The 25,335-nt window shown below is 36.4% G+C and overlaps 5 protein-coding genes and 1 long non-coding RNA gene across 16 annotated transcripts; 2 read left to right on the forward strand and 4 right to left on the reverse strand.

Moving 5' to 3' along the window:
* Positions 1–81: 81 nt before the first annotated feature.
* Positions 82–17,565, reverse strand: LOC126848051 (rab11 family-interacting protein 4). 2 transcript variants are annotated; one of them, XM_050588566.1, is made up of 10 exons: positions 17,418–17,565; positions 11,866–12,349; positions 10,167–10,241; positions 9,196–9,234; positions 8,105–8,219; positions 2,358–2,522; positions 1,655–2,024; positions 1,304–1,449; positions 1,128–1,172; positions 82–1,041 (listed from the first exon to the last, which is right to left on the reverse strand). In XM_050588566.1, the coding sequence occupies exons 2-10, from the start codon at positions 12,285–12,287 to the stop codon at positions 919–921; spliced, it is 1,500 nt and encodes a 499-aa protein (XP_050444523.1). In that variant the 5' UTR covers positions 12,288–12,349; positions 17,418–17,565; the 3' UTR covers positions 82–918. The 2 variants fall into 2 exon arrangements, with proteins under 2 accessions (XP_050444523.1, XP_050444522.1); XM_050588565.1 differs by having other exon boundaries at positions 11,866–12,352.
* On the reverse strand, positions 5,075–8,093 carry LOC126848057 (uncharacterized). Of its 2 annotated transcripts, XR_007687203.1 has the most exons (3): positions 7,412–8,093; positions 6,432–6,764; positions 5,075–5,087 (listed from the first exon to the last, which is right to left on the reverse strand). XR_007687203.1 is itself a non-coding variant. In XM_050588588.1 (2 exons), exons 1-2 carry the CDS (start codon positions 7,778–7,780, stop codon positions 6,510–6,512), a joined length of 624 nt encoding a protein of 207 aa, XP_050444545.1. In that variant the 5' UTR covers positions 7,781–8,093; the 3' UTR covers positions 6,084–6,509. The 2 variants fall into 2 exon arrangements, 1 of the variants encoding a protein (XP_050444545.1); XM_050588588.1 differs by lacking the exon at positions 5,075–5,087 and having other exon boundaries at positions 6,084–6,764.
* On the forward strand, positions 12,366–18,467 carry LOC126848059 (uncharacterized). The gene is made up of 10 exons (XR_007687204.1): positions 12,366–12,527; positions 13,129–13,238; positions 13,310–13,777; positions 14,062–14,506; positions 15,153–15,216; positions 15,302–15,652; positions 15,910–16,046; positions 16,761–17,110; positions 17,348–18,032; positions 18,328–18,467. It is a non-coding gene; the product is annotated as an uncharacterized LOC126848059 (long non-coding RNA).
* On the reverse strand, positions 18,405–21,603 carry LOC126848053 (uncharacterized). Of its 4 annotated transcripts, none has more exons than XM_050588572.1 (2): positions 21,453–21,603; positions 18,405–19,108 (listed from the first exon to the last, which is right to left on the reverse strand). In XM_050588572.1, exons 1-2 carry the CDS (start codon positions 21,601–21,603, stop codon positions 18,405–18,407), a joined length of 855 nt encoding a protein of 284 aa, XP_050444529.1. The 4 variants fall into 4 exon arrangements, with proteins under 4 accessions (XP_050444529.1, XP_050444528.1, XP_050444530.1 ...); XM_050588571.1 differs by having other exon boundaries at positions 21,381–21,603; XM_050588573.1 differs by having other exon boundaries at positions 21,356–21,517.
* On the forward strand, positions 19,124–24,379 carry LOC126848056 (EKC/KEOPS complex subunit Tp53rkb). 6 transcript variants are annotated; one of them, XM_050588581.1, is made up of 5 exons: positions 19,124–19,265; positions 19,341–19,702; positions 22,826–23,017; positions 23,076–23,348; positions 23,704–24,379. In XM_050588581.1, exons 3-5 carry the CDS (start codon positions 22,831–22,833, stop codon positions 23,949–23,951), a joined length of 708 nt encoding a protein of 235 aa, XP_050444538.1. In that variant the 5' UTR covers positions 19,124–19,265; positions 19,341–19,702; positions 22,826–22,830; the 3' UTR covers positions 23,952–24,379. The 6 variants fall into 6 exon arrangements, with proteins under 6 accessions (XP_050444538.1, XP_050444542.1, XP_050444543.1 ...); XM_050588585.1 differs by having other exon boundaries at positions 19,341–19,697; XM_050588586.1 differs by having other exon boundaries at positions 19,341–19,568.
* Positions 24,001–25,284, reverse strand: LOC126848058 (respirasome Complex Assembly Factor 1). Its single transcript, XM_050588589.1, has 4 exons — positions 24,915–25,284; positions 24,698–24,801; positions 24,462–24,591; positions 24,001–24,378 (listed from the first exon to the last, which is right to left on the reverse strand). The coding sequence occupies exons 1-4, from the start codon at positions 25,011–25,013 to the stop codon at positions 24,337–24,339; spliced, it is 375 nt and encodes a 124-aa protein (XP_050444546.1). The 5' UTR covers positions 25,014–25,284; the 3' UTR covers positions 24,001–24,336.
* Positions 25,285–25,335: the final 51 nt, after the last annotated feature.

Consider the following 25,335-nt stretch of genomic DNA (forward strand, 5'->3'; position numbering starts at 1 on the left):
TATAACGTTTCTAAAAGATTCTTTTATTGCAATAATTTTTAGAGAGAGAAAGAGAAAAAAAGGAGGAAAGAGAATAACAAGTATCAAAATATAATCATTTAATCACAATTACTAACTTTCGGTATAAAGATCTAGAGTACAAGATTTTCACCTATAAATTGTATAGGTGCGTATATTGTTGACATTCAATTTTTTAGTTTAAAAGGTACTCTAACGAGAATCACAGTTTTGCAACACATAGCACAGTCGCGTCTCCGTTGTCACTTATATATATATATATATATATATAATATAAATTTATTCTATTTATAGGTAACACTTGACAACACTGTCGTTAAAGTATATTAGTACTTTAACGATCTCGTGTATGTGTTTTGTAATGTACTAACTATTTATATAATTAAAATGGGCTTTCCACTCTGGTAACAAGAAATTTGCGCGATAAAACTTAGCAACAACGGCAGTGGTAAATCGGCTTAAAGATTCGCGAACAATGTGACGCAGAGCTCACTTCAGAAAGGAAATCAATCAAAAATTGTTTTCCATTTAAGCGCTGCACTAGAGCATTAATGATCGAAAACATAGCAGATCTAAAGGATACAACAAATACATTGTTAAGACAAAAACAAAAAAACGTTCATGTTAAAATTTTTTTAAACATTTTTTTCACTTTGTTCGAGTATTATCACTGGAGAAAGCCTTTGATTAAAATTGACTTATCTCGCATGCGAATCTGACGCGTGCTTTTGCGCAAAGAATTTTTTTTTGTATTAAAAAACATTGCATATATAAAATATATAATTATACATTAGCCAACTTGTAATCCAAGCTCCAATGTTGGATTTGATGATCAACCAATCAATGTACAATTGCCTTCAAAGTATTTAGAATTTAACGATAATCTCAATGCGCTATATTTCAGTGCGTTTGTTTTACTTCTAATAATTGTGGATAATTTTCCACAATGTTTAGTAATATCCCATCAATGTATGTTCTCAATTGTGTGTTTACTTCTTGCTGTTCCTTCAGAGCTTGTTTCAACTGCAATGATATGATTTGTAAGAGATTAATCAAATTATTTAAAAAATGTGTATATAATAAAATTCCAGATTAATCTGAATACATACTTCAGTCACTGTACATGGTTCACCAAACTCTGCTTGGCCATCAATCTATAAAATATTTAAAAAATCAATGTTAATATTAATAATTATTTTATCAATGTTAATATTTTTTTAATAGTAATTATTTTCTGTAGGATTGTCGATTAATGTAGTGTAAATAACCAGGTATCTAAAACTACCTGGTCTGGATTCATGCCGGCCAACAACTCCACAGCGAGACTAGGACCTTTCTCAGCATTATTGTTACAAGGATTCAACATCAAAAGTTCACGACCTGCCTGCAGCGCCGCAGCAGCCTGCAGTTCGTCTCGAGATTCTTCCAAGCCTGCGAATCAACGAAACATTATATAAAATCTCATGGAATCAAGGTTTATAACTTCATGTATTCTAATATTAAGAGAGATTAAAATGCAATCTCTTTTTTTTATTTTATGAGAGAAATTTTAAATCAGATTAAAAAAAATTTTTTGAGAGACGAACAAGTACGATTATAATGATTCATTGTTACATCGTTATAACAATGAACATACTTTTATTTCGGGCTTGAAGTTGAACCACCTGTTGTACCAATTCTTCGAGCCTCTGTTGATCCTCGCTTCGTAACGAAAGTTCTTCTCTCATAACGTCTAACTGATGATGAGCCTCGTTAGCTCGGCTTATCGCATGACGTTCACTTTCGCGCGCGGCGTCTGCTTCCCTTCTGGCATCCCGAAGATCGTTTTCGAGTCGCGTTTTGTCCGCCCTCGCTCTCTCGAGCTGCTCGCGTACTCTCGCGATCTCATCCCTCAGGCTGGAACTGTCCAACTCCGCAGCCTGCAGCTTAATGGCATAGTTTTCCAATTGCAATTGTCGCTCGCGTTCCAAACGGGACGCCCATTCCCGATGCCTTCGTTGCTCGGCCTGTAATGTAGAAAAAAAGACTTTTAAATAAAAAATTGTGATTGAAATGAGACTGCAGAAATGAACTCTGTTTTGAAAAATATATCAAAAATATATATATCTATTTTTTATTTTTATTTTATCTACAAAAAATCTTGAAAAATATAGAAGCAAAAATCATGTAAAGTTTATGCAAAATACAAATATTAATTTGTATTAAAACCTTGAATTATAGAAGCAAAAATCACGTAAAATTTATGCAAAATGCAGATATTAATTTGTATCTAACAAGTCAATGCTATTTTATTTTAGATACAGCTATATACGGCCTATTTACGAATAGAAATGACTCACTTGAAGTCTCTCCTCAGCTCTCGTTTCCGCATCTTTGGCCGCCTCTTCGAGCATTAGTATGCGCGCCTGTAACGTCGCATTTTCCTGTTTCGCCCGAGCATACCTTTCTTCGCCAACCGACTTAGTATCCGCTAAGGCATCCATTTGTTCTTGAATCATTTGAACCTATAACATTTAGAAGATGATTTTAATGTTCCGCGAAACAATCGCGAGATTATCGTGTTTGCCATTCACTCAAGAGAGTCTGGAGCGAATCGTTTCTAATTTTCTTTTTTTTGCAGTATACTTGAATGTTAAACAAATGAAATAATATTAATGAAATTACTCTGCTTTTAATATTATCAAAAAACGTTGCTTAATATATAACATGATGGAAAAAATAGAGATTTATTATCTATTTTATCTTTTAACAATTTAATATCTTTTAACAATGTGTTTTTTTAAATGTGCTTAAAAATAATGTGTATAATCGAAAGATAAATTAATGAAAGTCACATGTAACTAGATGAAACTGCGGGAAAAGATTACGATGCCTTCGGTCTTCTTGCTCCAGATGTCATGAGAAGTCCAAAAGATGACAGCCAAAAATATGACGAGGAGAGAAAATACGAAATGACGCTGATCGACATTACGAATACATGAATAGCACATAGGCGCAGAATCGCGCGGAGAAAGTGAATTAAAGAAAACGTAAACTCCCTTTAAAGAGTGTTGCACACGTGTCCACGTCACCGCAACTATCAATGGAAATGTAGATATCAATGGAAATGAAGAACACTACTTACGACTTTCTTTACTCGAATAGCTCGTTTTGCAGGTAAATCCGAGAAAGCACAATAGAAATACTTTGTCTTTGTAATATTCAACCCCTTGATTATATTTCGCAGTTATTATAATATTGTATATTGCTGATATTGTATATTGCGTAATATTTTTCGCTCATTTAATATCGCCCGCGATAAAGATAATCAAATTGATATGATTCGGGTAGACATTGGAAGATATATCGCCGAAAATTCGTTACAGTTGCTATTCTTCATATGACGTCTTTCAATAATCAAGATAATGATGCGAATATCACTAAAGCAATGCGAAATATCTCTAATGCGAGAATGAAATGGATATATTTTTGTTTTAGATCCTGAAGCTGCACGAAAATAGCGTCTATATTTATTTGCAAAAAATAGATACACGATATATGTATGCAATAGTCGCATACATAATACATAAATACATTTTTGCGCATCCGTGTTTCGGGAAATTGAACTTGAAGGGACTTAAAAATCCGTAATGAAAGATCATTGGAAATTTCCCGCCCACGAGATATCTGCTCGTCTTACTTGCTCATTGAGCCGGTGCCCGCGACGACGAGGTGGCTGTCGATCGTTGCGTGGCGGCGATGTTGTCTGATGCCCTACGAATTGGAATTGACCCTCCCACAGGTCATACTCGAGGCCGGCGCCGGGCCCGGAGGACGGCCCCTCCCCGGAAAAGGACGCGCGAATGTCGCGATCGCACGGATCGATCGTCTCTTCGCAAAAGTTCAGCTCCATCGCGACGGCGGTGTCTCGCGTGTAGACCCGGTTATCGCGTCACGTCATCGCCTGTATCGCAAGCGCACTTCGTCATCCCCGCGCGGACTCCTTATTGTCGCCGCTGCCGCCAACGTTGTCGTCGTCGTCGTCGTCGTTGTCGTCGTTGTCGTTGTCGTCGTCGTCGTCGCCGTCGCCGTCACCTTCGTCGCGACGCGCGACCGCGCCGCGATAATACGCATCGAAGATGCTTACTTTGGGCTTCCTTCCGCAAGAGACACACGCACTTCCACAGTAACGTCCTATGCGGTTTCTACGCGTCAGGAATGTATTCCAAGCCCGTCGTCGTTCGTTCGCGTTCGTACGTTTCTCTCTCTTTCTCTTTTTCTCTCTCTATCTCTTTTCCTCTCTATCTGATCGCCCACCGCAGGCCGGGAGTCTGGGGAGTAGTCACTGCCGAGGCTATTTGTGCGCCCCATACCACGTGTCGGCTAACTCCGTATTCTTGACAGCTCCGTCGTATTACGCCGTACGCTCTATAGCCTGCCCTTACGCCTTCTTTTCTCACCCGCGACACACATTCGCAAGGAAAACTTCGCTCGCGTATGATATGTCTCCGAAACGAAAATCGATGTGTTATCCGTTAGGCATACATTCCTATGCCATAGACACGCGAAGCACGTAGCTATATTTATTCGCGATGACGGAATCACGATAGTCTCATTTTTCCGCACGGAAAGCTGAAGTCATAAATTACTCCGAACTCGAAATTCTCGGTCTTTTTTTCATACATATATTTTTAAATCATCCTTTTTATATCCAAGATGTGTCATTTTGACATAGTACTACGCATTATGCCGAGTGATAGGAGTCATTGCATATTTGTGAATGCCAGCGATATCACGTCGTAGATAAGCACATGCTTGCCGATAATAACAATACACGCCCCTTTAATTACTCCGGACGTGTACATTCGACTCCGGTTCGTGTTGATGATCGATAGCAGTGAATGGTTTCCAGACTAATATTTGAGACTGATAACTTGCTTTGTTGTCCACTTGTATCACTCTAAGTGTATCAGCACTCACGTGTCGAAGTTGCATATATGTGTAGGGGCACAATGTCGCGCACGCGTTTACAAAGGACATGCATTCATCATCGCGTCATCGTCGGAGATTGCACTGCGCCTAATTTTCATCTTATGTAGATATATATACATATACATACATATATATATATATATATATATATATACATTCGATCATCATTACATAACAATCTAATATTCTTGTTTATAATGTGCAACTTTTTTCCGCACATTCCACGCCAGATTAATATCATTTTATTTTTCTAGAAGCACAAAGAGTTTGACAGCTCCGCAACTCAATCGATGAAAATTGTTTGGATCATACTCCAGCCATATGAATTATTTTCTCATAAACAGAGAATATTATCAAATCGTTATGGGAGATCATGTCGAGCTCGATGTCCAACTTTTGTAAGCCTTGCCAGATACACTATTCATCCCGCGATTAATAGAAAACTCACGAAGAGCCAGCCCGTCCATTCGAATAGATCTGCGAGCTACGTTCGAGGTCATGCGAATATTTCGTTCTGTGTCGAAAATCTTACGAATTTGCTTGCAAAGTCGTAAATGTAATTTGCGAATTTTGCCAGCAATCACGATTCATATTTCCATGCGGTGGAATTCCGCCAGATTTTATGACTCCATTAAAAATGGCCGAGTTTTTTTTTCAAGAGATACAATTTAAACAGAATCGTATCTTTTACTATGATCTATCTTAGGATGCGTTCCGTTTCATGCATTGAGCGCATAGATCGCCTGAAAATCTATAGTTCACGTAACATATATTATAGATTCCAAGCGATCTATGTGCTCTCTGCGTGAAACGGAACGCAACCCTAGATGAGCATGTATGCGAACTTGCCAATTTAATTGACGACCTATTACGATAACGTCATTATTGTATGTATATATTCAATATATATGATTGGTATCTGTTTCTCTTATATGAAATTATCTATAGAATGTGAAATTTCGCATAAACTATGTATGTATGTATATGTGTACATACACAATATCCTGGAATTAACTACAAATAGAGACACAGAGATATAACTTATAATTAATAATTTAAATAATTTTCTATGATGGCATCAGATCAGACACGCATATCTACATTTCTACATTTATTGATAATAAATGCAAACGCGATGTTTTGCGGAACTTTAAATTTATTAAACTTGTACTGTTTCAAAAAAATTTTTTATATTTCAATTATTTTTAAAAAATTTATTTTATTTATTTTGTGCATCATATTTATATAAATGCTTTTTTATTCTTTAATTGTATCGATATATCTCTGGTTATTATGTATAATTAAATGTCATCTTTTTATAACTTATTTCTAAATTTAGCTCGATAAAATTACACATAACATAGACTCTTTTTACATCTTTTTCGCGAAACGCGAAGACGTATTGCTTGACAAAAATAGACATTTTTCCTGAAAGTAATTACTTGTTTTTGTTGGTCAATATTGGCTCGTTTATGCATATTTTGCTTCATTTTTCTCAATTTCTTATCCTCACACGCTCTTCAAACTTTTAATTTTTTCGTAAGTATACGGTGGATCGATCCTGGTCTCATGAATATCGCGTTCTGCTTTCTCTCTTCATTCTCGCTCTCATACTGATCATCGTCATCGTCTTCCTCATAATCAGAATTGATGAACGCCCTCGTTATTGTATCTGTCGGCGAAGTGGACTCACCGCGATCGTCGGTGTATGGATGAAATTCCGCGGAAAGATTCACGTTATGAGCCGCGTCTTGCTTCGTCGCCGTCCTCGCGGTCTATATACGAGCCGAGAAAGATTGACAGGATCAGCGCATATTCCTCGGGAAATCGACCTTACAGGACTTGGTTCCCGCGATTATTGCTCTGTACATAGTGTGGGCGAAAAAAGTACGACGTGCGTTATCTATGTGTGTCACTGTGTCTCTCTCTCTCTCTCTCTTTCTATCAAATATTCTCTCGAGTATATCGGGAACATGTTAGCCGATAAGAGATACACAATTTGAATTTTGTTTATCTTTTTTTCAGGGGCGGATCTTACAGAAATTATCAGAAAATTTGAGCTTTCTCGAAAAATTCATGTTACCGAATCTGTGAAATGAGAGATATCGCAACTTGCAGTCTCGGAATAAATTGGTTTTTTTTTGTACATCATCGGCAAAGTTACGTTATTCAGGAAAAAGATAAGATTGTACATTTTGATGAAAAGTTGTACAAGATATACAAATGTATATGTATAACTTTAATTAATTACAGGTCAATCGAACAAGTCAGTATCCGTACGTAAAAGTTCGAAAAATTATGTAGAATTATTAAACCGAGATAGATTTAAATTTGTGACACCAATTTCTTTCATGTAATTCGATCGAATATAATTTTGCAAGATCAGGTAGGCTACGAAATATAATCAAGAGGCGAGGATTACCTGATGTGATCTACGCAACCATAGCCAAGCGGCGATTTTTCGTCGGTTTTCGCGGGGAATGTTACGATAAACGATCCAGATCAAAACGATCACGAAGATGAGTGTGAGGAAGAGGATGATTGGCCAAAACCAAATTGTAGTCTCCTCTTTGACGATGTCACGTTGGATGTGACACGGCGGTGGCGGATAGAACAAGCCTGTATAGTGATACGCCGCGTACGGATCGTACGCAGGATAACGCGCATAAGGAGGAGGAAGATAAAACGGATGAGGGGCGAGATGAGGAGCCTGTACCGCGGGATGTGGATGGTGCCTGTCGTGATCTCGATGCGCGTCACTGGAGGTTCGCCGGGAACGTGTCGCGCACATTGACAACGGTTCTGAAGATTCAGATGCCAGTCATTTAGGATTCTTGCATTCTTGATAGTAAAAAAACCGAGAATTTTGAACTTTCTAAACAGGTTAAATATAGAGAAACTAACGCGAAACCTGTCTCTGAAAAATGACAAACGAATTTTCGCGTTGATGCTACAACTCTGTTCGCGTCGTACTTTGACTTTTTTTTTACCTTTTAGCATTCAAAATTCTATTCGTTCGAAGTATAAAATAGAAACTGGAAGAGTTTATTTATGCTAATCTCTAATTTAAAAGTAAGAGTAAAAAATTATTTGTATACAATCGTGTCTTACTCACTTTGTGGCTGAGATCCATCACGTCCTCCAAAGATACGTCGCTGTATACATCATCCGTAGCATCATAGTTCGAACCCATTCCCGTGTTATTGAAGCTGCTACTGCGATAAAGCTGGCTGCAAATGTCACGTCAGAGAGTTCTTTAGAATTCCGTGAAAAAATTGCTGACTTTGAAACGAAATTTCCGAATTACTCTGTTTGGAAATATTAAACATTCACGTATGATAATCTGTAGAAAGTGTAAATTTTTGTAGAATAGTATATAATAAAAATTTAAATATTTCAATTTGAAAAAAGTAATTAATTAATTAATTACCAATGATTATTAAGCAAATAATAATTTGTGTGAAAGTTCTTTTTAATTAAAAGATAAATTGTGAAAGTTTTCGCAATTAAAAGATAGGTTTTCTGTATGTATTTTATATATATTTTAGTTTATATTAAAAACGAAAAATAATTCTCAAATTTTTTTTCTTTTTTTTTTAAGTAGTTTAAATACTTAGATTTTTTCTCTTGAATTATCGTACGTGTACGTTTGTCAAATGTTTCTCATTTTAGCGGACAGATAAGGCACGTAATTCGGATGAACAACGGTAAAGTGGAAAGAAACACGAATATCGAAATATTGCGGGTATGAAACATGAGTAACGTAACGCCCACGTTTTAGAAAGTTCGTCCATTCGAGTTCCGTGAAAGGAGCGAGACGTCTAGAATTATTAGCGTTGATGCAGAAGCATCATCCTACGGCCGGTGAACTCTTTTGTCCGGATTACTCTTTTCTTTGCGTGCATTCGGGCAATTAAGGCATGAGAGATAGCAGAAAAAGAGAAACAATTATTTTCGGAATGCGCATAGAAACGCTAATCAATTAAATGCTTTGACTTTAAGAAACATTAACAACAACAAAATTTTAGTATGTCAAGATTTAAATCCTCAAGATGCAATTCGTATCCTTTAAAAAAGATATTAATGATTTGATTCTTTGAAAATTAATTATTACTTGAATGATCAATTTTTTTGCAGAAACATAATTGAAATTGCTTATATGGATCAATTCAAATTTGATAGGAATTATATATTATTTTCTTTTACCTCGCCAAGGCGTTGGAACTGAGTCTCTTTCTGCTCGAACTGTAAGCAAATACGAAAATATTTAATATTTAATATTTATATATATGTATATAAATGTTATTACATTTATTTATAGATTACTTTTGAACGAGCTCTATGGCGTTCTTAACTTATTGATGGCGCAGTGCCAAACTTCATGATTGGATCCTACACTAAGCCAAATTTTGGCTTCCGTAATAGAGCTATAAGCAATTGCAATAAATATATACAGATAATAAATATATATATACAATAAATATATATATATATATATACATATATCCAAGTGTAGCCAATATGCCAAGTGTAACAATCGAATTCGCTTGCTATTAAATCCATTTATTATTAAATCCATTAGCTATTAAATCTATAGTGTAGTAACTACTACTATTCATAAATAATGTGAAGTATACAAATTCAATACAGCTGTATTACAAATCTAAATTTCACATAAGAAAGTAATCTCTTTTTATGATTCATACATGCGATATATCTTGAACAAATTAAAAAAATTATAAAAATCAAACAAAAATAACATACAAAAATAATCTACTAATAAAGAACCAAAAATAATTGAATAATTCTGTTTCAGTTTGGAGCTTCGAATGTTACCAAATTGCGACGGGGAAACAGGAAGTGATTGTTTGGATAACAATATTCTGTCATCACATTCGCTTTCTGTCATCATTTAAATAGATAACCGGAAACACACGAACGCTTCTCTCAAGAAATCTAACAAGTTCTTTATCTCTCTTGTTGTGCGTTAACGCGAGTCGGTTATTTAACGTCGTCAGTCGCTTTCCCATGAGACTTTTTTCACACGCAACGCAGCGCCGAGACATGTCATTGTCTCGCCAACGCCTGTTTTAAGAACGACGGAAATTCTCTCCCCCGGATGGGAAATTATGCACCTACGTCCCGCTCGCTCTTGACCAAAGTTGTATCTCTCTTACCAAGGAGGCGTTCTCCGTAGCGAAGTGCGCAGCCAGGAATGTCTTCCAACGGTGGAATTCGGGCTTCTCGGATTTCTACAAAATTAAGAAATGTAATTATGGCGAATATCGTTGCAATCTCTGTCTGCAAGATCAGCGAAATTTTATACAACAATACGATCGTCACGCGAGACGTTTTAGTACGAATGCGCCTTTAAGGAGGAATTGGACGAATCAACTACATTAAAAGTTAATAAATCTAATAATTTTGAAATTCATGAAATTTACATTGCACAAAACACCTTTATACTTTTAAAAAATAAAATATAAAATTAATAATTAATTTATTAATTAAAGATTTGTCTTGTAGAATATAATTTAATCTCAAAATCATAAATATTATTTTATATTGAACTTTTTTATAGTGACTGTACTATGATTTTAACTGTATGTATTTTAACTGTATATATAATAATTCATGTAAATAATTTCAATCTAAGTCTTTATATTTCAATTCAAATTAATTATATTAGTATATAATTATATAATTAATTATATTATTATAATTGATTTTATATTTTAAAAGGCCAAAAGTGTTTTCCGTGATATCATGAATCTCGAAATATATTAAATTTATGAATTTTTGATGTTGCTGATTTTTCAGTTCCTTCTTAATGAGAATTTTCTTTTCTTAAAAATCTCTCTAGTAGATATGAAATGACATCGCGCGATACTAGCTAAATATTTAAGCTAAAGTTAAGGCAAATATGGTAAGTGTAAAAAAGCCGCTGTACTAAAGAAAAAATTTTTAGTATAGGAAATCATACGGTTGAGATTTTAACTCCCGAGAATTCTTTATCGCACATATACACACACATACAGGTATCGCAAAGCACACTCTTAAAAATACATTGCCATTACGTAACTTGTGTGACCTGCACATACAGGTAGCAAGTCAGTCGGTACTGTTCCAAGGTGATAGACATTGTATGCAACGTTGCTTTTATATAATAACTCATCTAGCGTAATACGTACACGGGCATGTATTACATGTTTTGAATTACATGCTAGATTTTAATGTTTCGTATTTTGCCGTATATTCAGCTTCGGAAAGAACTCGCTACGTTCCACAATTAATGTTACGTATTGAGCGAATAACGGCAGGAAACAATTGACATAATAAAAGGCCAACCTCGCTATGCTGTCTTCTTGCCTAGATTAGAGCCGTAAAGAGATCCCGAATTATGGATATTTATTCATTCGGTTTAAATTTTCAAATATGTAACTTATTGACGTGATTTAAAAGAGAATTTTTCTTCTTAAAAAATTACTTTATTTATTAATATTATTAATTAAATATTTGATTTTATAGAAATAAATTATATATATATATATATATATATATATATATATATATATATATATATAATTTATACTATTTATTCTGTAAAAAAATTCGCGAATCACATTTTTTTTCTTTTAACTTTCCATTTTATTGTCGAATGAATTTATTCAATTCGACATATCTTGCGTATCTTCACTCTATATAGCCGTGAAATTATTTAAATACCAATAAACCATTAAAAGATGATTAAGCCGAGGAAATATATACAAAAAAATTCCGCAAAGTTATTCATTCTAAAATACATAAAATACATATGTGTATGTGCCTTCCACAGAGAACGATTTCCACCATGAAAGCTCGTCGAGATCTTCTCACCTGCGAGAATTGGTACCGGTTGGTGAGGGCGCGGAACTGCTACCGCCCGGTGAATCCAGCCCGTCGTCGACGGAGTCTCCTTCGACGGATCCAAAGCCCTCGTAGCTCTCCTCCTCGTCGTGGCAGCCAATCTTGATCGTGGCGACGTCGGACGTCGTCTCCTGATGATGATGATGATGATGATGATCCGGGCTCGCCGACGAGTATCGTCCGGAATCCGAGAGATGCGAGATGACGAGATTGCGCAGATCGGTGGACATTGAGAGAGAAGCCGGCCCGCTCTGGCTCTGACTCCACTCTCGGTCAACGCCGCTTGTCGCACGACCCTCTTCGTCGCGCGACGACGCCGCTCCGCCGTCGTTGGTCGCGCCGCCGTCAGCGGTAGACGTGACGTTGGCGTCGGGCGTGCGGGAACTCACCATCCTTCGCGACGGATCTCCTCAGGATCCGAGCATGAGTCGACGGAGGACGTTCTCATTCGCTGCTACTGAAACACCAAGTCCATGAGTCAGGCCCGAGGTATGCCAGGAGCGCGTCCGCTTCGGGAGTAAGTAGCGGTGCAGCGGAAGAGGCAAAGAAAGAGAGACGGAGAGGGAGGAAGATGCGAGTCGAGTCGTTGCCCGCAAGAACTTCTTCTCCCTGGATCAGGAGTCGGGGTCGAGGTGAACTTGTATCGCGTGATCCTTTTTACATACTTTTTATCTTACGTCGCTGGTCTTAAGAAGTAAAAAATTGCCAACTCTTTTGTCTCTTATTTGATATAATGAGAAAAACAAAACTTGCATCGTAAAAAATCTCTCGATATCGAGTTAACAATCTCATATTGTATTTTACTATGTTTTATTTATATTTTTTATATTAGTTTCAGATAAAACTGCGCAGTAAAAGCAATACTTAATTTTCTAATTTCCATTCTGAAATAATTTAAGCATAATTTCTCCTAGTTCATCCGCTTATATAGCTTCTTTTTGTAATGCTGATGTCAACTGATAAGTCAATTATATATTAATGAGATAAAACAGTTGCGTAGAATGCAATTGTAACGAGATTTCGCAATTTCTCAGCAGAAAGTTGGCGGTGATAATTAATGATAACATCCAAAAATAAATTTATAAAAAACCCGACAAATTTCTAAGAAACTCTCTCCAGGTTTTTTTTGTCATCTGAATAATTATTAAAAAATTAAACTATAAATTTTCTTTTAACTATAAATGTTCTATTTAAATTTTGACAGAATTAACAATTCTCTTATATAAATTACAGAAAACTATTTAAACTGTGCAGTCGTTTATTAAAGCGAAGAAAATTTCTTATAATCTTTCGCTCTCTTTTTGCACAATCCCTGTTGATATCGATTTTAAACGGCCAATGAGGTAATGCAGCTTCGTACAGATCATGGAATGACGGCGAGTTCTCGTCCGCTTATTAAACGCATGCATTCTAGAGACGCGAAGTAAAAGCAAAGCGTGAGAACTGCGGCAGAGAAGTCACGGTACAGTGAATAGTGAGAGAATCGTCGAAGGAGAGAACAACCCACCTAGATGAATTATTTACGATTTTGCCTTTGCGTTGTTATGTGATTGAGAATTACTTACTCTCTTATCGCAATCTTTCATGTTCCGCGTGAGTCACGCGGCTACATTAAGCTTTTAAACTTTGAAGATTTCATCTCATTAACGTAAGCCGCCTATGAGGCATGTGTAATTTTCATGCATGCATGAATTCTTAGCGCATTAAAAATGTAAAATGTGTCTTATCGAGATTGTAATGCACTATATGTATTTCATTTTGAGGCATATTAGTCAGTTCGAAGAAACAAAGCAATTCTTTGCCGTTTAACCACTATCAGTGAATCAGCGAAAAAGTATAAAGAAAGGATTTCGAGCTAGAATGACGATGAGCACGATTAAAGGTCGGATGTATTTCGCATACATAGTCAGTTTTAATAATTCTAATTTTAATGACATTTTTTTTTTAATCTTTAGAGTATAAAACGTTTTAAGCTTGCGGTATCTTTGTTGATTTAAATTTAATAAATTTTGCTTTATGAGAAATTTATTTTGCATTTAGATATCAAGATTTTATAAAAATAAATTATTTTATAAATTAATTAGATTAAATATTAAATAATAAATAAATATATATATAATTAAATATAGGAGTATAATAATGCTCTTGTTACAAATTTTCTTACAGGAAGATCGACTGTTAACTCAAATAAAACAACTATCATATTAAAATTATGATTTTGGAACGGCCTATGAATAGTTAAAGATAAAAATGTTCTGGCAGCGGTATAGCGGTATGGATGAAGCATCGGCAGATCGTATTATCGATTGATTGAATGGTACTGTTTTTACACGTGAGTCCGTAATACATGTGTGCCGTAAAAGGCGACTGTCAAGTTCAAAAGGGATTTTAATGTGCGAGATTTAATCGTATTATCGTGAGCTGGAACATTGCCAAGTGTTCCCCCTTTCTTTATCTATCTCTGTCTCTTTCGAAATAGCACTTGTCTATATTTATCGATATCAAAGTATAGCGCAACGTGTCGCCTAACGGGAGAAACTACTACTCGAGAGATCACAGAATCCGAATTTGATTATTCATGGACTTTTTTATTTTGAAATGTATTAAAAAGGTAATAAGTTTGTTTTTTTTTCACTCCTTTTTCTTCCAACATTTTAAAGACAAAAAAATTCTACATTTTTTTTTAAATTTTTGTTTGATTAAAATAAAGTCTGTTTTAGATATTAATACAATAGTTTGTAATAATAGCATTATAAAAATTTCTAATAATCTATATATATAATTTTGGCTAATAAATACTTTGGAGAAATAGGTGTGAATAATAATAGACATAAATGTGTAGAAAAGAGATTGTTTTATTTTCAAAAATAAAAGTATGTAGATAATTAAAAAAAAATATTTTTAATATGCATGTGTGGGACGTTTCACTGTTAAATAATGTTCAATTAGCATAAACTACAAACTTTATATTTATTGTTAATTATTAACTCTCATGTAATCAATTTTTTTAATTTTATGATGTACTTTTAATCATTTTTCTGTGATATATTTTATATTTTTGGTGAAGAGACATTAGTTAATATTGAGACGTCTCACATTCATATTAAAATACATATTTTTTTTTAATTATCAGCATATTTTTATTCTTTAAAATAAAACAATCTGTTTATTGCACGTATATGCTTATTATTGTTCGTAATTTACTAATTTTTTTAATATAACAAGCTTTTATTATTGAAATAAATTATTTATTATAGGAAAAATTTTGTTCCAAAAATTAAAACTGCGTTTTGTGCTTAACATGTTTTATATCTTTATATGGTAAGAGACTGCTTTTATATAATTTTATATAATTGTAATACTATTGCATATAATATTCGTGTTTCTTAAAAAATAAAGATTTCAGATATAAAATATTTGACATATTCAAATAGGACGATAAAGTACGAAACTATATCAATAAAGATCGATCAGACGAGAACAGCGTTCCTAATGGAGGCCGTTAACGCTCAAGGAGAAGAAAGATAATGAGGATAATCGGAGAGAAATCAAAGATGAAAGATTAAATATCGCGCAGTCATTTATAAAAGTATTATTCAAAGTAAAATCATTCAAAGTTATTCGTTCGGCGAGAGAGGATAACGCGAGTACTCGCGTTACAATGAATTGGAAATCGAAAATGAATCAAGGAGAAATTCGTACATAATGCACGGCGCAGCACTCTATGATATAGACTATCATATATTTATACTTCCACGTAAATATCCCAAGTTACTGACTAGAAACCAATAACTACGTATACACTGTACACATTCGCTCCTTAAGTACATAATTTAAATACTAACTTTATATTTACAGCATGTAATTGCTTCGTAAATCAATTTCTAATACAAAGACGTCCAATATTTAAAAAAAACAATCATTAACGTGCGATACAACGTTTCTATGTTTATGTTTGTGAAGCTATTGCACTTGATTAAACACACATTCATTTTCACATCTTAAACATTTTAGCATTGATGATGCAAAGAAAAGCGAATGGAAAAAGAGAAGCCAAATAGGACTTATATAAGTACATATACATGTACATTTTCGAAAAAAAGAGAAAACTATGATAAAATTATCAAAGTTAAGGCATTGCAACTTGTAAGGTAAGTCACTATATACTTATTTTTAATACTCTCGCACAAGAGTCATATATTATCTGATTCGCATCGAGTTCATTTTTTTTTTTTGCTTAATTGCCAAACGATACACGGCGAAATCGTCCTACAATCGTGTAATCTCACTTGGCGTTTATTACGAGCTGTTTACCAAGCACGCGCGCGCGCGCCGGGAGAGGACCAGCGTTTCGGTCTCCAGGCACTTGTCACTCGGAACGGAATGCGTAGATGCGTTTCGAATCGGCGGAGAGTCGAGAATTCCTGTCCGCCTATTTAGAGTAGACCAGGAGAAACGTATATATTTAACATGCGCGCGAGAATTTCCGATATCTCATCTTTGTTCCAAGGGCAACACGAATATCCAGCATCCATGTAGCCCTGTGGACCAAATCGCTCATCAACGGATTAAATATCATCCGGAGCCGATTATTCTATCGTGATATTTATTTTGATATTGTGTACGATTTGCTTTTCATGTTATTTGATGTGAACTTGAGCTTTGTTTTCTTTACTTGTTACAAATTTCTTATCAAAGATGGCTTTTGTTTTTAATCAAATATACTTTCTAATATTGAATTACTTTATCTCTGTGATAACAAGTGGAAAAAGAATGTAATATATAATATAATAAAAAATTCTTTCTTATTTGAATAAAATAATATATATATGTTTCTTTTAATTTTTGTTTGGCTTTTTTTTCAGGCGATTTCGTAATCGGTGTATTTATGTGACACGAACACAGAGTTGAAGGATATAAAATGCTAGACTAGATCGAACGATCACGCTCTATTTCCAAACTGGACACGCTCATCATATTGCATACATCGAAATTAATAACCTTCTCTAAGGTTACATATTACACAAAGAAATATCATGAAAGTGATCCAAGATCTGTACAATAGAATTTACAATGATAGCGACGTTAAATATCTCACATCCGTTTGCACATTCGCGCGACATCAACAAAAAAGGAAAACGAGTCTCTTTCTCTCTCTCTCTCTCTCTTTCGTCAGAATTGCTGTTTTAGATGTACAATTTTTGTCACATCAATGGTACATTCTTTGGCTAATCCGAAGCTAATTTTTTATCAATAAAAATATCCAAACATCGATATGTGAATCGCGATTAAAAGTAGGATATTTCTTTGCGAATAAAGTTTTATAAAATTTTATCTGTGATAAGATTCTGATTTGAAACTTAGTTTGAAAAATGTTTACTGGTCAAAGATGGGAAAATTGATATTTTGCCTTGAGAAAGAATCAAATTGACCAAAGAATTCTTCATTGCAGATCTAGCGAAGGATCGTTCTAGGATACATCGAAACCGGCACGGAGGTGAAATTCCTGTAAATTGACTCACCTTGCGTCGATCCTGCGTTGTAACAGCACAATAACGGCGATGTATCCCGTATATCACAAGCCACTAACACCTGTGCTGGCACGATAGAGACCTACCACGCGACGCTACACAACAACGTGACGCTATTCGTGATAGAAGGGGAAAAAAGAGACAAAGAGAGAGACAGAGAAAGAGAAAAAGGAGAGGAACTAAGAAGTAGGCAGGTGGTGAATCGAGAAACACGCGCGATCAGGATAACGGTGCGACGATCGGCGACGACGAACTGAACGTAGGTAGGTTGATAGGTAGGCAGAGTCGGACGCGAAAGCGAAGGAAACGCGGTCCCGATTGGTGTCACAGTTGGTACGCATGCGCTGGTCGCGCAGCTCTGCAAAATGCCAGTGCAAGCGGTATAAGTGTGCGTGTGTGTACGTGTGTACGGATACCCGACACTGCATCAGAGGTACCGCACAGGTGTGTGCGTCACGGTCGTAACTACAGGTACGAGAAAGCACCAGTGTCGCTCAACCGTGTCTGTGACGCGAGTCCAGTGTGTTAACACTGGTGCGACCCGTGTTGGTGACCTACCTAAGGGAACCGTGACCCGTACCACTACACACAGGCAGATAGAAGCAGGTACCATTATACCGAGTTGACGAAAGCTTTTTCTTTATAAAAGAACGGAAAGAATTTTCCGTTTTTTCTTTTTTTCTTTTCTTTTGTTAATCTTCAAACTGCTCCAAAGATGAGAGCGCATAGTCGCATGAAACTTTTACAAATAACATAAATATATGAAAAGAGCCCGCTTTCTTTATCTTACAATGTGATTATTTTCCGAGTTATCTACATCCAGGCAGTAACCTTTGTAGTTCTATAATTAGATACGTAGCACTAATAGAAAATAACTGTATTCTTTTTTGTTCATCCATAGCAATCGTTTTCGTATGGAAAAAAATAAAGTTTTGCGAAGGAAAGCTTACGAATACGGCTCGCTTTACGCGGCGATAGTTAAGTCTTTGCCGTCTGCTCGCCTTCGATGGTCTTCTTATAAACTTCCTTGTAAACGAGTTCCTGCATCTGTATCCTGAGCAGCATTCTGCGATCGGCCGGCAGGGTCCTGATGTGCGGCAGCAGACTCATCAGGAAGTAGTAGTTGTCATCGAAGCGATTGCCCTCGAGGGGATCGACACCGACGAGGCCGACGCCGCCGTCGCTGTCGCTCATGAGGACTTGTTCGGGCGAGATGTTCTGCAACATCATCTCATTTTCCGCGAGATTGTCGGCGACGTTCTGAAACTCCAAGTTGTCGAAGCTCTCCTCGGGTTCCCGCTTCACGTCCACCGTGCCACGCCGCCCATGATGATCGCCGTCCAGTTTCAGCTGATGATGACCGACATTACCGTCGCCGGCCATCGACAGCAGATGATCGGCGATCGCGTCTCGATCATCGAGACCGCCGTCGATGCCGGATGACGGAATGCCATTCTCGGCCTCGCTCTCGCACGGCTGAAGTTCGTCTTCGGTCTTAGCGACGCTTCGTTCCCAGATCGGCGGCCGCGGTAGCATTTGCTCCTTCAGGAACTGCAGACTCTTGAAATGGATCCATACTGGCCGGTTCCGATGGAACTTGCTCTTGCGATATACCTGGTCCTTCTTCAGCTCAGCACGGAACGTGTCGCGTAAACCCTTCCATTTCGCCTTCAGCATCGGCTCTGCAAGCAGATAAGCGGAAGGCTGCTTTGCAGGCATAATGGAGCAGATTTAGAAAAATTCATTGTTAGAGATATATAATAGAAAAAACTAAATGTTTTTTTTTTTTTTTTCATAAAATGACGTCGGATGATTACCTGAGATGCAAATATGTGCAATGTAAGAAACATAAATCATTTTTCTCTGATCACATATTATATGCAAGCATATTTTCAACAGTTTCTTTCATTTCAGGATTATATTGGATCCAATCTATGAATGAGAATGTAAATATCGAGGAATATTGGATGGAAGATATACTTAAAGATATAAATATATTTTGTATTTAATAACGCGCGGGATTATTGACTGCACTCGCCGCGCGCGTCGACGCATATTCTACGCATGCTCCAGCGACCGGGTTAACTCGTGCATCCGTATTTACGATTTGCAGTTCGAACCTCGATCGAGATTACGATTGAGGTATGTACATATTGTATGACGTGGGACCTCGTTCAATTCCGGAATACGTTGCAAGTAAAAGCATCCGGCGATCGTTGTAACGACGCGAATAATACGCTGTCAATGACAACGACGATCCACGAGCAAAAAGTGAGGTTAGATAAGATCAAAATCATATCTAGAGCGGATAGAATTAAAATATGTTGCATTCAGGAGAATGTAAAATAGTAATTATATACGTGCGTCTGTGTGTGAAACGTGTTCGATGCAAGCATAATTTACAAGATCCACTTAAAATAACGTCACTTTATTCTTGCACTGAAATCTTTGTTTTTTAATCAGATTCGAATTAATTAAGTTAATAATTAGTTCTCATTTAAAGATGAGCCTCGTGAAAAAAAATCGTTTCGCCTCTGATCAGGATCGAACGAATGAAAAAAAAAAAGTTTTATTCACACATGATGCAAAAATAGAACAATATCAGAAAAACCACGAAAGAATTCGCTTTATGTTTTTAAATTTGATTCAGTGAAACAATTCGATAAGCAGAATTAATGATTATTTATTTTTTTTTTTCATCGCAAAATATATGGCGATAAAATATTACCAATATAAAATAATTCGATTCGAGATAAAGGGTGATATTTGACGACGTAATACGTGATGTGATATGATTTTTTTAAACACAGTTCAAAAGAACGTCGCATGATCTCGTACAATAATATAGATGTGGGATTCTTTGATTTCTCGGAGTTGCAAAAAATTCCAAAGTTGTATAAAGGATGTATAGACTTTACATATATAAAATACAATGAAAGAAATTGTGACATTAGGATATGAGAGAAAATAATCACATTATGGTAATTTTTATAATATAAATCAATATTAAAAAAGAAACTTTGCCAAAATGTCAAAGATGCATTTTCTTTGCTACATGTTTTTCTTTCTCTTTTTTTAGATAAATATATATATATATATATATTTTTTTTTGTATAAAGCATTCCGATTGTTTGTTTAGTAAATAGTTGCGTTTCTTAAAAAATTGATATTTGATGGATAATCGCATTTTGCAGAATTTTGTAAATCATCCGTTTGGGATAAGCAATTATCAGGGTGTCTACTCTATGAAAAATCATGGAAAAGTTAGAATGAACAGGAATTTTTTTTGTACCCGAAAAAATCAGGGAAAGCTCACGGAATTTTATTGGACCTCGGCGAGTTAAAAAAAATTTTTTTTTTATAATTTTGCTCTTATATTGCAAGTAATCGACAATCCGCTGATAAGCTAAGTTGTAAATTATGTATTTAATATTTATTATATTGTATATTATAAATATAATGTCTTATAATATGCAATATAATATCTCTGTCTTTGTCTATGTATATTCAATGTTAATATAATATCGAATATGCACATATATTCTTTATTGGAATTTTTAATGATAAAAAATGAAAATGTTATGCCTGTTAAAAAATGTTTATTTTACGAAAGCTATTCAGTTTTTTTTCAGTATATTAGAAAATTTAGCACTTGAAAGTTAAAGGGACTTTTTTGTACGAAGAAAAATCTTCATACAAGTGAAAAGGCATACAATGAAAAATCTTATTTTAGAGAGTTGCAGCAAAAATGATCTTTAAAATCTTCTCATTACCTGGAATTTCGAATAAAAATATCTGAAAGATCGAAGAATTTTTTTATAAGATTTGAGCAGACACCCTGATCATATAAATTTTTCTCCTAATTTTGCAATTCGTCATTGCAAGTTCATCCCAGTGTCACAATTAGCGCGATCGAATTTCATATCTACGCTGGTAGAGAGAATATAGTCGCACGAGCAGTCGACGCATGGGCGAAGGGAAGATGCGTCGCGGCGAGCTCGCCCCTCGTACGCGAGGAACACATACTGGGGAGGTTGAATATCGCCGCGATCTCCATCCAGACGCGATTAGTCACTTCGCGATTGTGATAGGAGATATGCCTCTGGTTCCAGAGAGCCGGCCGCTTGTAGACCTCGGCGATCAGCCGATTCGCGTCCATCTTCACCTCGTCCCTCATGCTGATGTCGCACTCGAGACCTGGCCGAGCTAATGTAGCTCGCACGACGACAAGGACGGTGACGGGTCGCGGACCGGCGGGAACAAAGTACGGGCGAATACTAGCGCCGGGATAGCGATTAGCGCGCAGGACGCTGGCGGGTACGACGATCGATTCGCGTTTCGCCCTCGTCTCGCCTCGCTAGCGCTAGCAGTCGCACGCTCTCCCCAAGTACCTCGCGCCGCCCTCGCCCTTTTAATATTTCGCCTCGCCTCGCCTTGCCTCGCGCAAGCGAATCCTTGCGTCCGGGGATCACGAGATCCCGTCTTAGAGATTGCTTCTATAGCGCTAATCGGCCAAGTGACGTTTGCATGCGCTTTAATTTCTCCAATGAGTTAATCGCTTAATTCGTCGATCGCCTTATTATCGATAAATTGGAAGGTGGGGATGGAAGTATATCTAGAGTCTCGCGAGACCAACGCGCGAGTACAATGTTTTGCGTGTCCAATTACTCGGACATGCGCGTGCACGTGTCTCTGATACCGCAGGATTTCGATCGACCCTTGCTGACGCGAGTAGCTCGCGCTCTCTTCTCTTTTATGGTATCTCTCCTTCTCACTACCCTTCGCTCTGATCGGATTTCGCTTCATGCAAGCGAATCTCGAACTGAGTGCCCGAGACTTATTTTTTTGCCTCTTATCAAAATTCATTAGCGAATGCGTCTAATTAGGATAACAGGATTTCGATTAAGACCTAGTTTCGTTAATGTTATTAACCCTTGTAAGTCACATATTTTTTTTTACTCCGTTCCTCATCAAAGTATGCTTACAAAAATTTATATAAATTTATATATATTCTTTGACATTTAGAAGACAATCATGTACAATAGAAGTTAATTTTTAAAAGTAAATTTTAAGCATTTTCTTTTTTATTGATTACTTACACGAAAGTCAGTAAATATAGAATACTGTCAAAATGATTTATATGTATGTCATTTTTAAGGGTTAATCGCTCTCTCCTAAATGTCTTAGTTTCTCTAACAGTTGACTTTGTAAACAAAAGCGCGAACTAATTGCTTTAGAGACCATGTGTTGTTAATCGCACGAATATGAAATATATAGGTATATTTGTTTGATGAAGTCAACGAATGCGATTAATAGCACAAATAAGAAAAAGATAGCAATTTCCAGAATAATATTCGCATATTTATAATCTCTCTGACTCGTACATGTACTTCTTGTAGCGATAATGCAAGACTTAGAACTAATAGCGCAAGGCGCGGAGGCGCGCCTTTATAAGGGCTTCTACTTGGGAAAGATGAGCTTGGTGAAAGAAAGATTCGTAAAGAATTACCGACACCCGGAGTTGGACGCGCGTCTCACCAAGGATCGCATCAAGGCCGAGGCTCGGGCCATCATTCGAGCGAAATCGGCAGGTAAAAAAGATCTCTGTCCGCAGAATGCGCATTTATCCCTCATTGCATTATCCTCAAGGCATAGCAACACCAGCCCTGTACCTGGTGGATGTAGAGCGACGCAGTATCTATATGGAATACGTGGAGAACGCCGCAGTACTCAAGGATTTCATAGACGAAAATGTTTCGGGAAAGACGGACGTGGATGACCTGGTGGAGTTCATAGGACGCGGATTGGGCACACTCATAGCCAGACTGCATTCGAGACATATGATCCATGGCGATCTGACTACGTCGAATATATTGCTCAAGAATGACTCGAACGAACTGTCCTGCAACGATCAATCCGAAGGTAACTGTCGCGAATAAAATACGGTAAATATTGTAAATGAAAAATGAAAACTCTTTCAATTATCATACTCAGGCGTGATTAATCATATTAATTAATCATATTATTGTCACATTAATGAGTATGATTAATTATATTGCTCTCATGTTGTCAATACAATTTTTTGTAACACGATAGCAATTTCGCAGACAGTTGGCTATCTAGATATAATTATTTTATTAACGCAAATTTATTTTATTAAAACAAATTGCAAAGATATAGCCGAATTTTAACATACTTGAGGTATTTGATAATGTCTTCCAATTTTTTAGATCCGATTCCATTATTTTTCTACATTGTTTTTTTTTCTTCTCCATAGCCGAAACTCGATTTGTAATGATAGACTTTGGATTGGCCCGATTGGATTCCACAGTGGAGGATAAGGCAGTCGATTTGTACGTTCTCGAGCGATCGTTGCTCAGCGCGCATTCCGAAGTGCCGACGTTATTCTCCCGCATTTTTCATCACTATCAGCAGAACTATCAGAACAAGAGTCAATGCGAGCAAGTGCTCGCCAAGTATAAGCAGGTGCAGGCGCGAGGACGTAAACGCTTGATGATCGGCTGAAAGAACGATGTTATCTTCGATGATTACGATCTTTTATGATTCCAAAAAGTACGCGAGGTATATGAATAAATTTATTTTTGTAATTTGCAACACACATTGAATTGCAAATACTTAACTGAACTTTGTACATTGATGGATGTATACATGTGCTTCGAATTCAAATGATTGGTCATAGAATCAAAACACACCACTTGAGAAGGTAAGATCTTTATACAGATAAATATATCATACTTGTATGTAACAATATGTAACAGTATGCGAGAATTCAATATGTAACGATACCTATTGCGAGGAAATGACTATTGCATAATGAATTTGGCAGCGGCGATGATTTATTTATATGAAAAGCTATTGCTCCTTGTGTATCCACGATTTAAAATGTAAGTCAGTCAAAATGTAATCCAGAGTATATAATAATCCAAGTCACCTATTGACAAATATTACAGTATATTGTATGATGTACATATGATTAACATAGAGTTATTGAATTTACTATGTGATTAGACTTACTAGAAAACCAGCGAACGAGGTCATAAAACCTTCCTTCGTCAATTCCCATATGCCACCAAATTCTTCTTCGTCGATTTGTTGAAAACTGCTAAAGTATAAATATGTAATTCCCGCATTGACTATTACAAATCTGAAACAGCAAGAATTGCGTGAGAGAAATATTATTTCATAAACATAAGTCATACAAGACATTTTCAATAAAGATCTCGATTGTATCTCTCTATCTTTTTACTTACAACAATAGAGCTAAAAAACCTTTCAGAGGTATAAGGCCCCATCCTATACCGACGATAATACCGATCGCTTGCCTCGCCCAATATATCACGTCAAGAAATTCCTCCTGTAATCCGAGACGAAGGAAAAAAAATAGTATTTCGAGCGAGAACGAGAGGTTTTTCCCTTTCTCCTTTTTAAAAAGCGCTCTCGAAAAAGATCGTTAAAGGTTATATTTACCTTGTCCGGCCATTCCGAGTTCGCCGTGATCGCACGTGTCCATACATTAACCTCGCACTTGCCGCCGTTGCCGTTCCTCAACGGTTTCGTGCGCAACATCCTCGCGATCCTCGTGTATCCTGACTCGAAATCGCAGTTTAGATAATCATCGAACGCAACGTGTCGTAATCGTGGCCGCTATTCGCGTATCTTTTCACCGGCCGTGTCACACGATCGTGCAGTCACAACAGCTGACAGAGCTAACAGTCAGTCGCGAAGAGAAGTGAGGAGGGCGGGGGAAAGAATTTACTTGACGGAAATTCTTGTTGTCAAGAATAAAGAATATTTGAGAATAAAGAAGGGGGCTTTCCGAATATCAAAAAATGAAAATGAAAATTATCAGAATACATTTCGATAAGAGAAATAATTTCGAAAACTAAAT

This window comes from Cataglyphis hispanica, chromosome 3 (assembly GCF_021464435.1).
Source record: "Cataglyphis hispanica isolate Lineage 1 chromosome 3, ULB_Chis1_1.0, whole genome shotgun sequence".
Lineage (NCBI taxonomy): Eukaryota > Metazoa > Arthropoda > Insecta > Hymenoptera > Formicidae > Cataglyphis > Cataglyphis hispanica.

Excerpts from the sequence above, each read along its gene's own strand:
- LOC126848053 (XM_050588571.1), bottom strand. The coding sequence starts at position 21,603 with ATGAGGGACGAGGTGAAGATGGACGCGAATCGGCTGATCGCCGAGGTC. Across the intron at positions 19,109-21,380 it reads CGCCCATGCGTCGACTGCTC|AGCCGATGCTGAAGGCGAAA; the intron begins GTGCGACTATAT and ends ATCTGCTTGCAG.
- LOC126848058 (XM_050588589.1), bottom strand. The coding sequence starts at position 25,013 with ATGTTGCGCACGAAACCGTTGAGGAACGGCAACGGCGGCAAGTGCGAG. Across the intron at positions 24,802-24,914 it reads ACTCGGAATGGCCGGACAAG|GAGGAATTTCTTGACGTGAT; the intron begins GTAAATATAACC and ends CTCGGATTACAG. Across the intron at positions 24,592-24,697 it reads GGTTTTTTAGCTCTATTGTT|ATTTGTAATAGTCAATGCGG; the intron begins GTAAGTAAAAAG and ends TTGCTGTTTCAG.
- LOC126848057 (XM_050588588.1), bottom strand. The coding sequence starts at position 7,780 with ATGTGCGCGACACGTTCCCGGCGAACCTCCAGTGACGCGCATCGAGAT. Across the intron at positions 6,765-7,411 it reads GGTTGCGTAGATCACATCAG|ACCGCGAGGACGGCGACGAA; the intron begins GTAATCCTCGCC and ends GCTCGTATATAG.
- LOC126848051 (XM_050588566.1), bottom strand. The coding sequence starts at position 12,287 with ATGGTGAGTTCCCGCACGCCCGACGCCAACGTCACGTCTACCGCTGAC. Across the intron at positions 2,523-8,104 it reads TGATGGATCTCAGCCACAAA|GTTCAAATGATTCAAGAACA; the intron begins GTGAGTAAGACA and ends TAAATGTTATAG. Across the intron at positions 2,025-2,357 it reads GAGCTGAGGAGAGACTTCAA|GCCGAGCAACGAAGGCATCG; the intron begins GTGAGTCATTTC and ends TCTACATTACAG.
- LOC126848056 (XM_050588581.1), top strand. The coding sequence starts at position 22,831 with ATGCAAGACTTAGAACTAATAGCGCAAGGCGCGGAGGCGCGCCTTTAT. Across the intron at positions 23,018-23,075 it reads CATTCGAGCGAAATCGGCAG|GCATAGCAACACCAGCCCTG; the intron begins GTAAAAAAGATC and ends ATTATCCTCAAG. Across the intron at positions 23,349-23,703 it reads CTGCAACGATCAATCCGAAG|CCGAAACTCGATTTGTAATG; the intron begins GTAACTGTCGCG and ends TCTTCTCCATAG.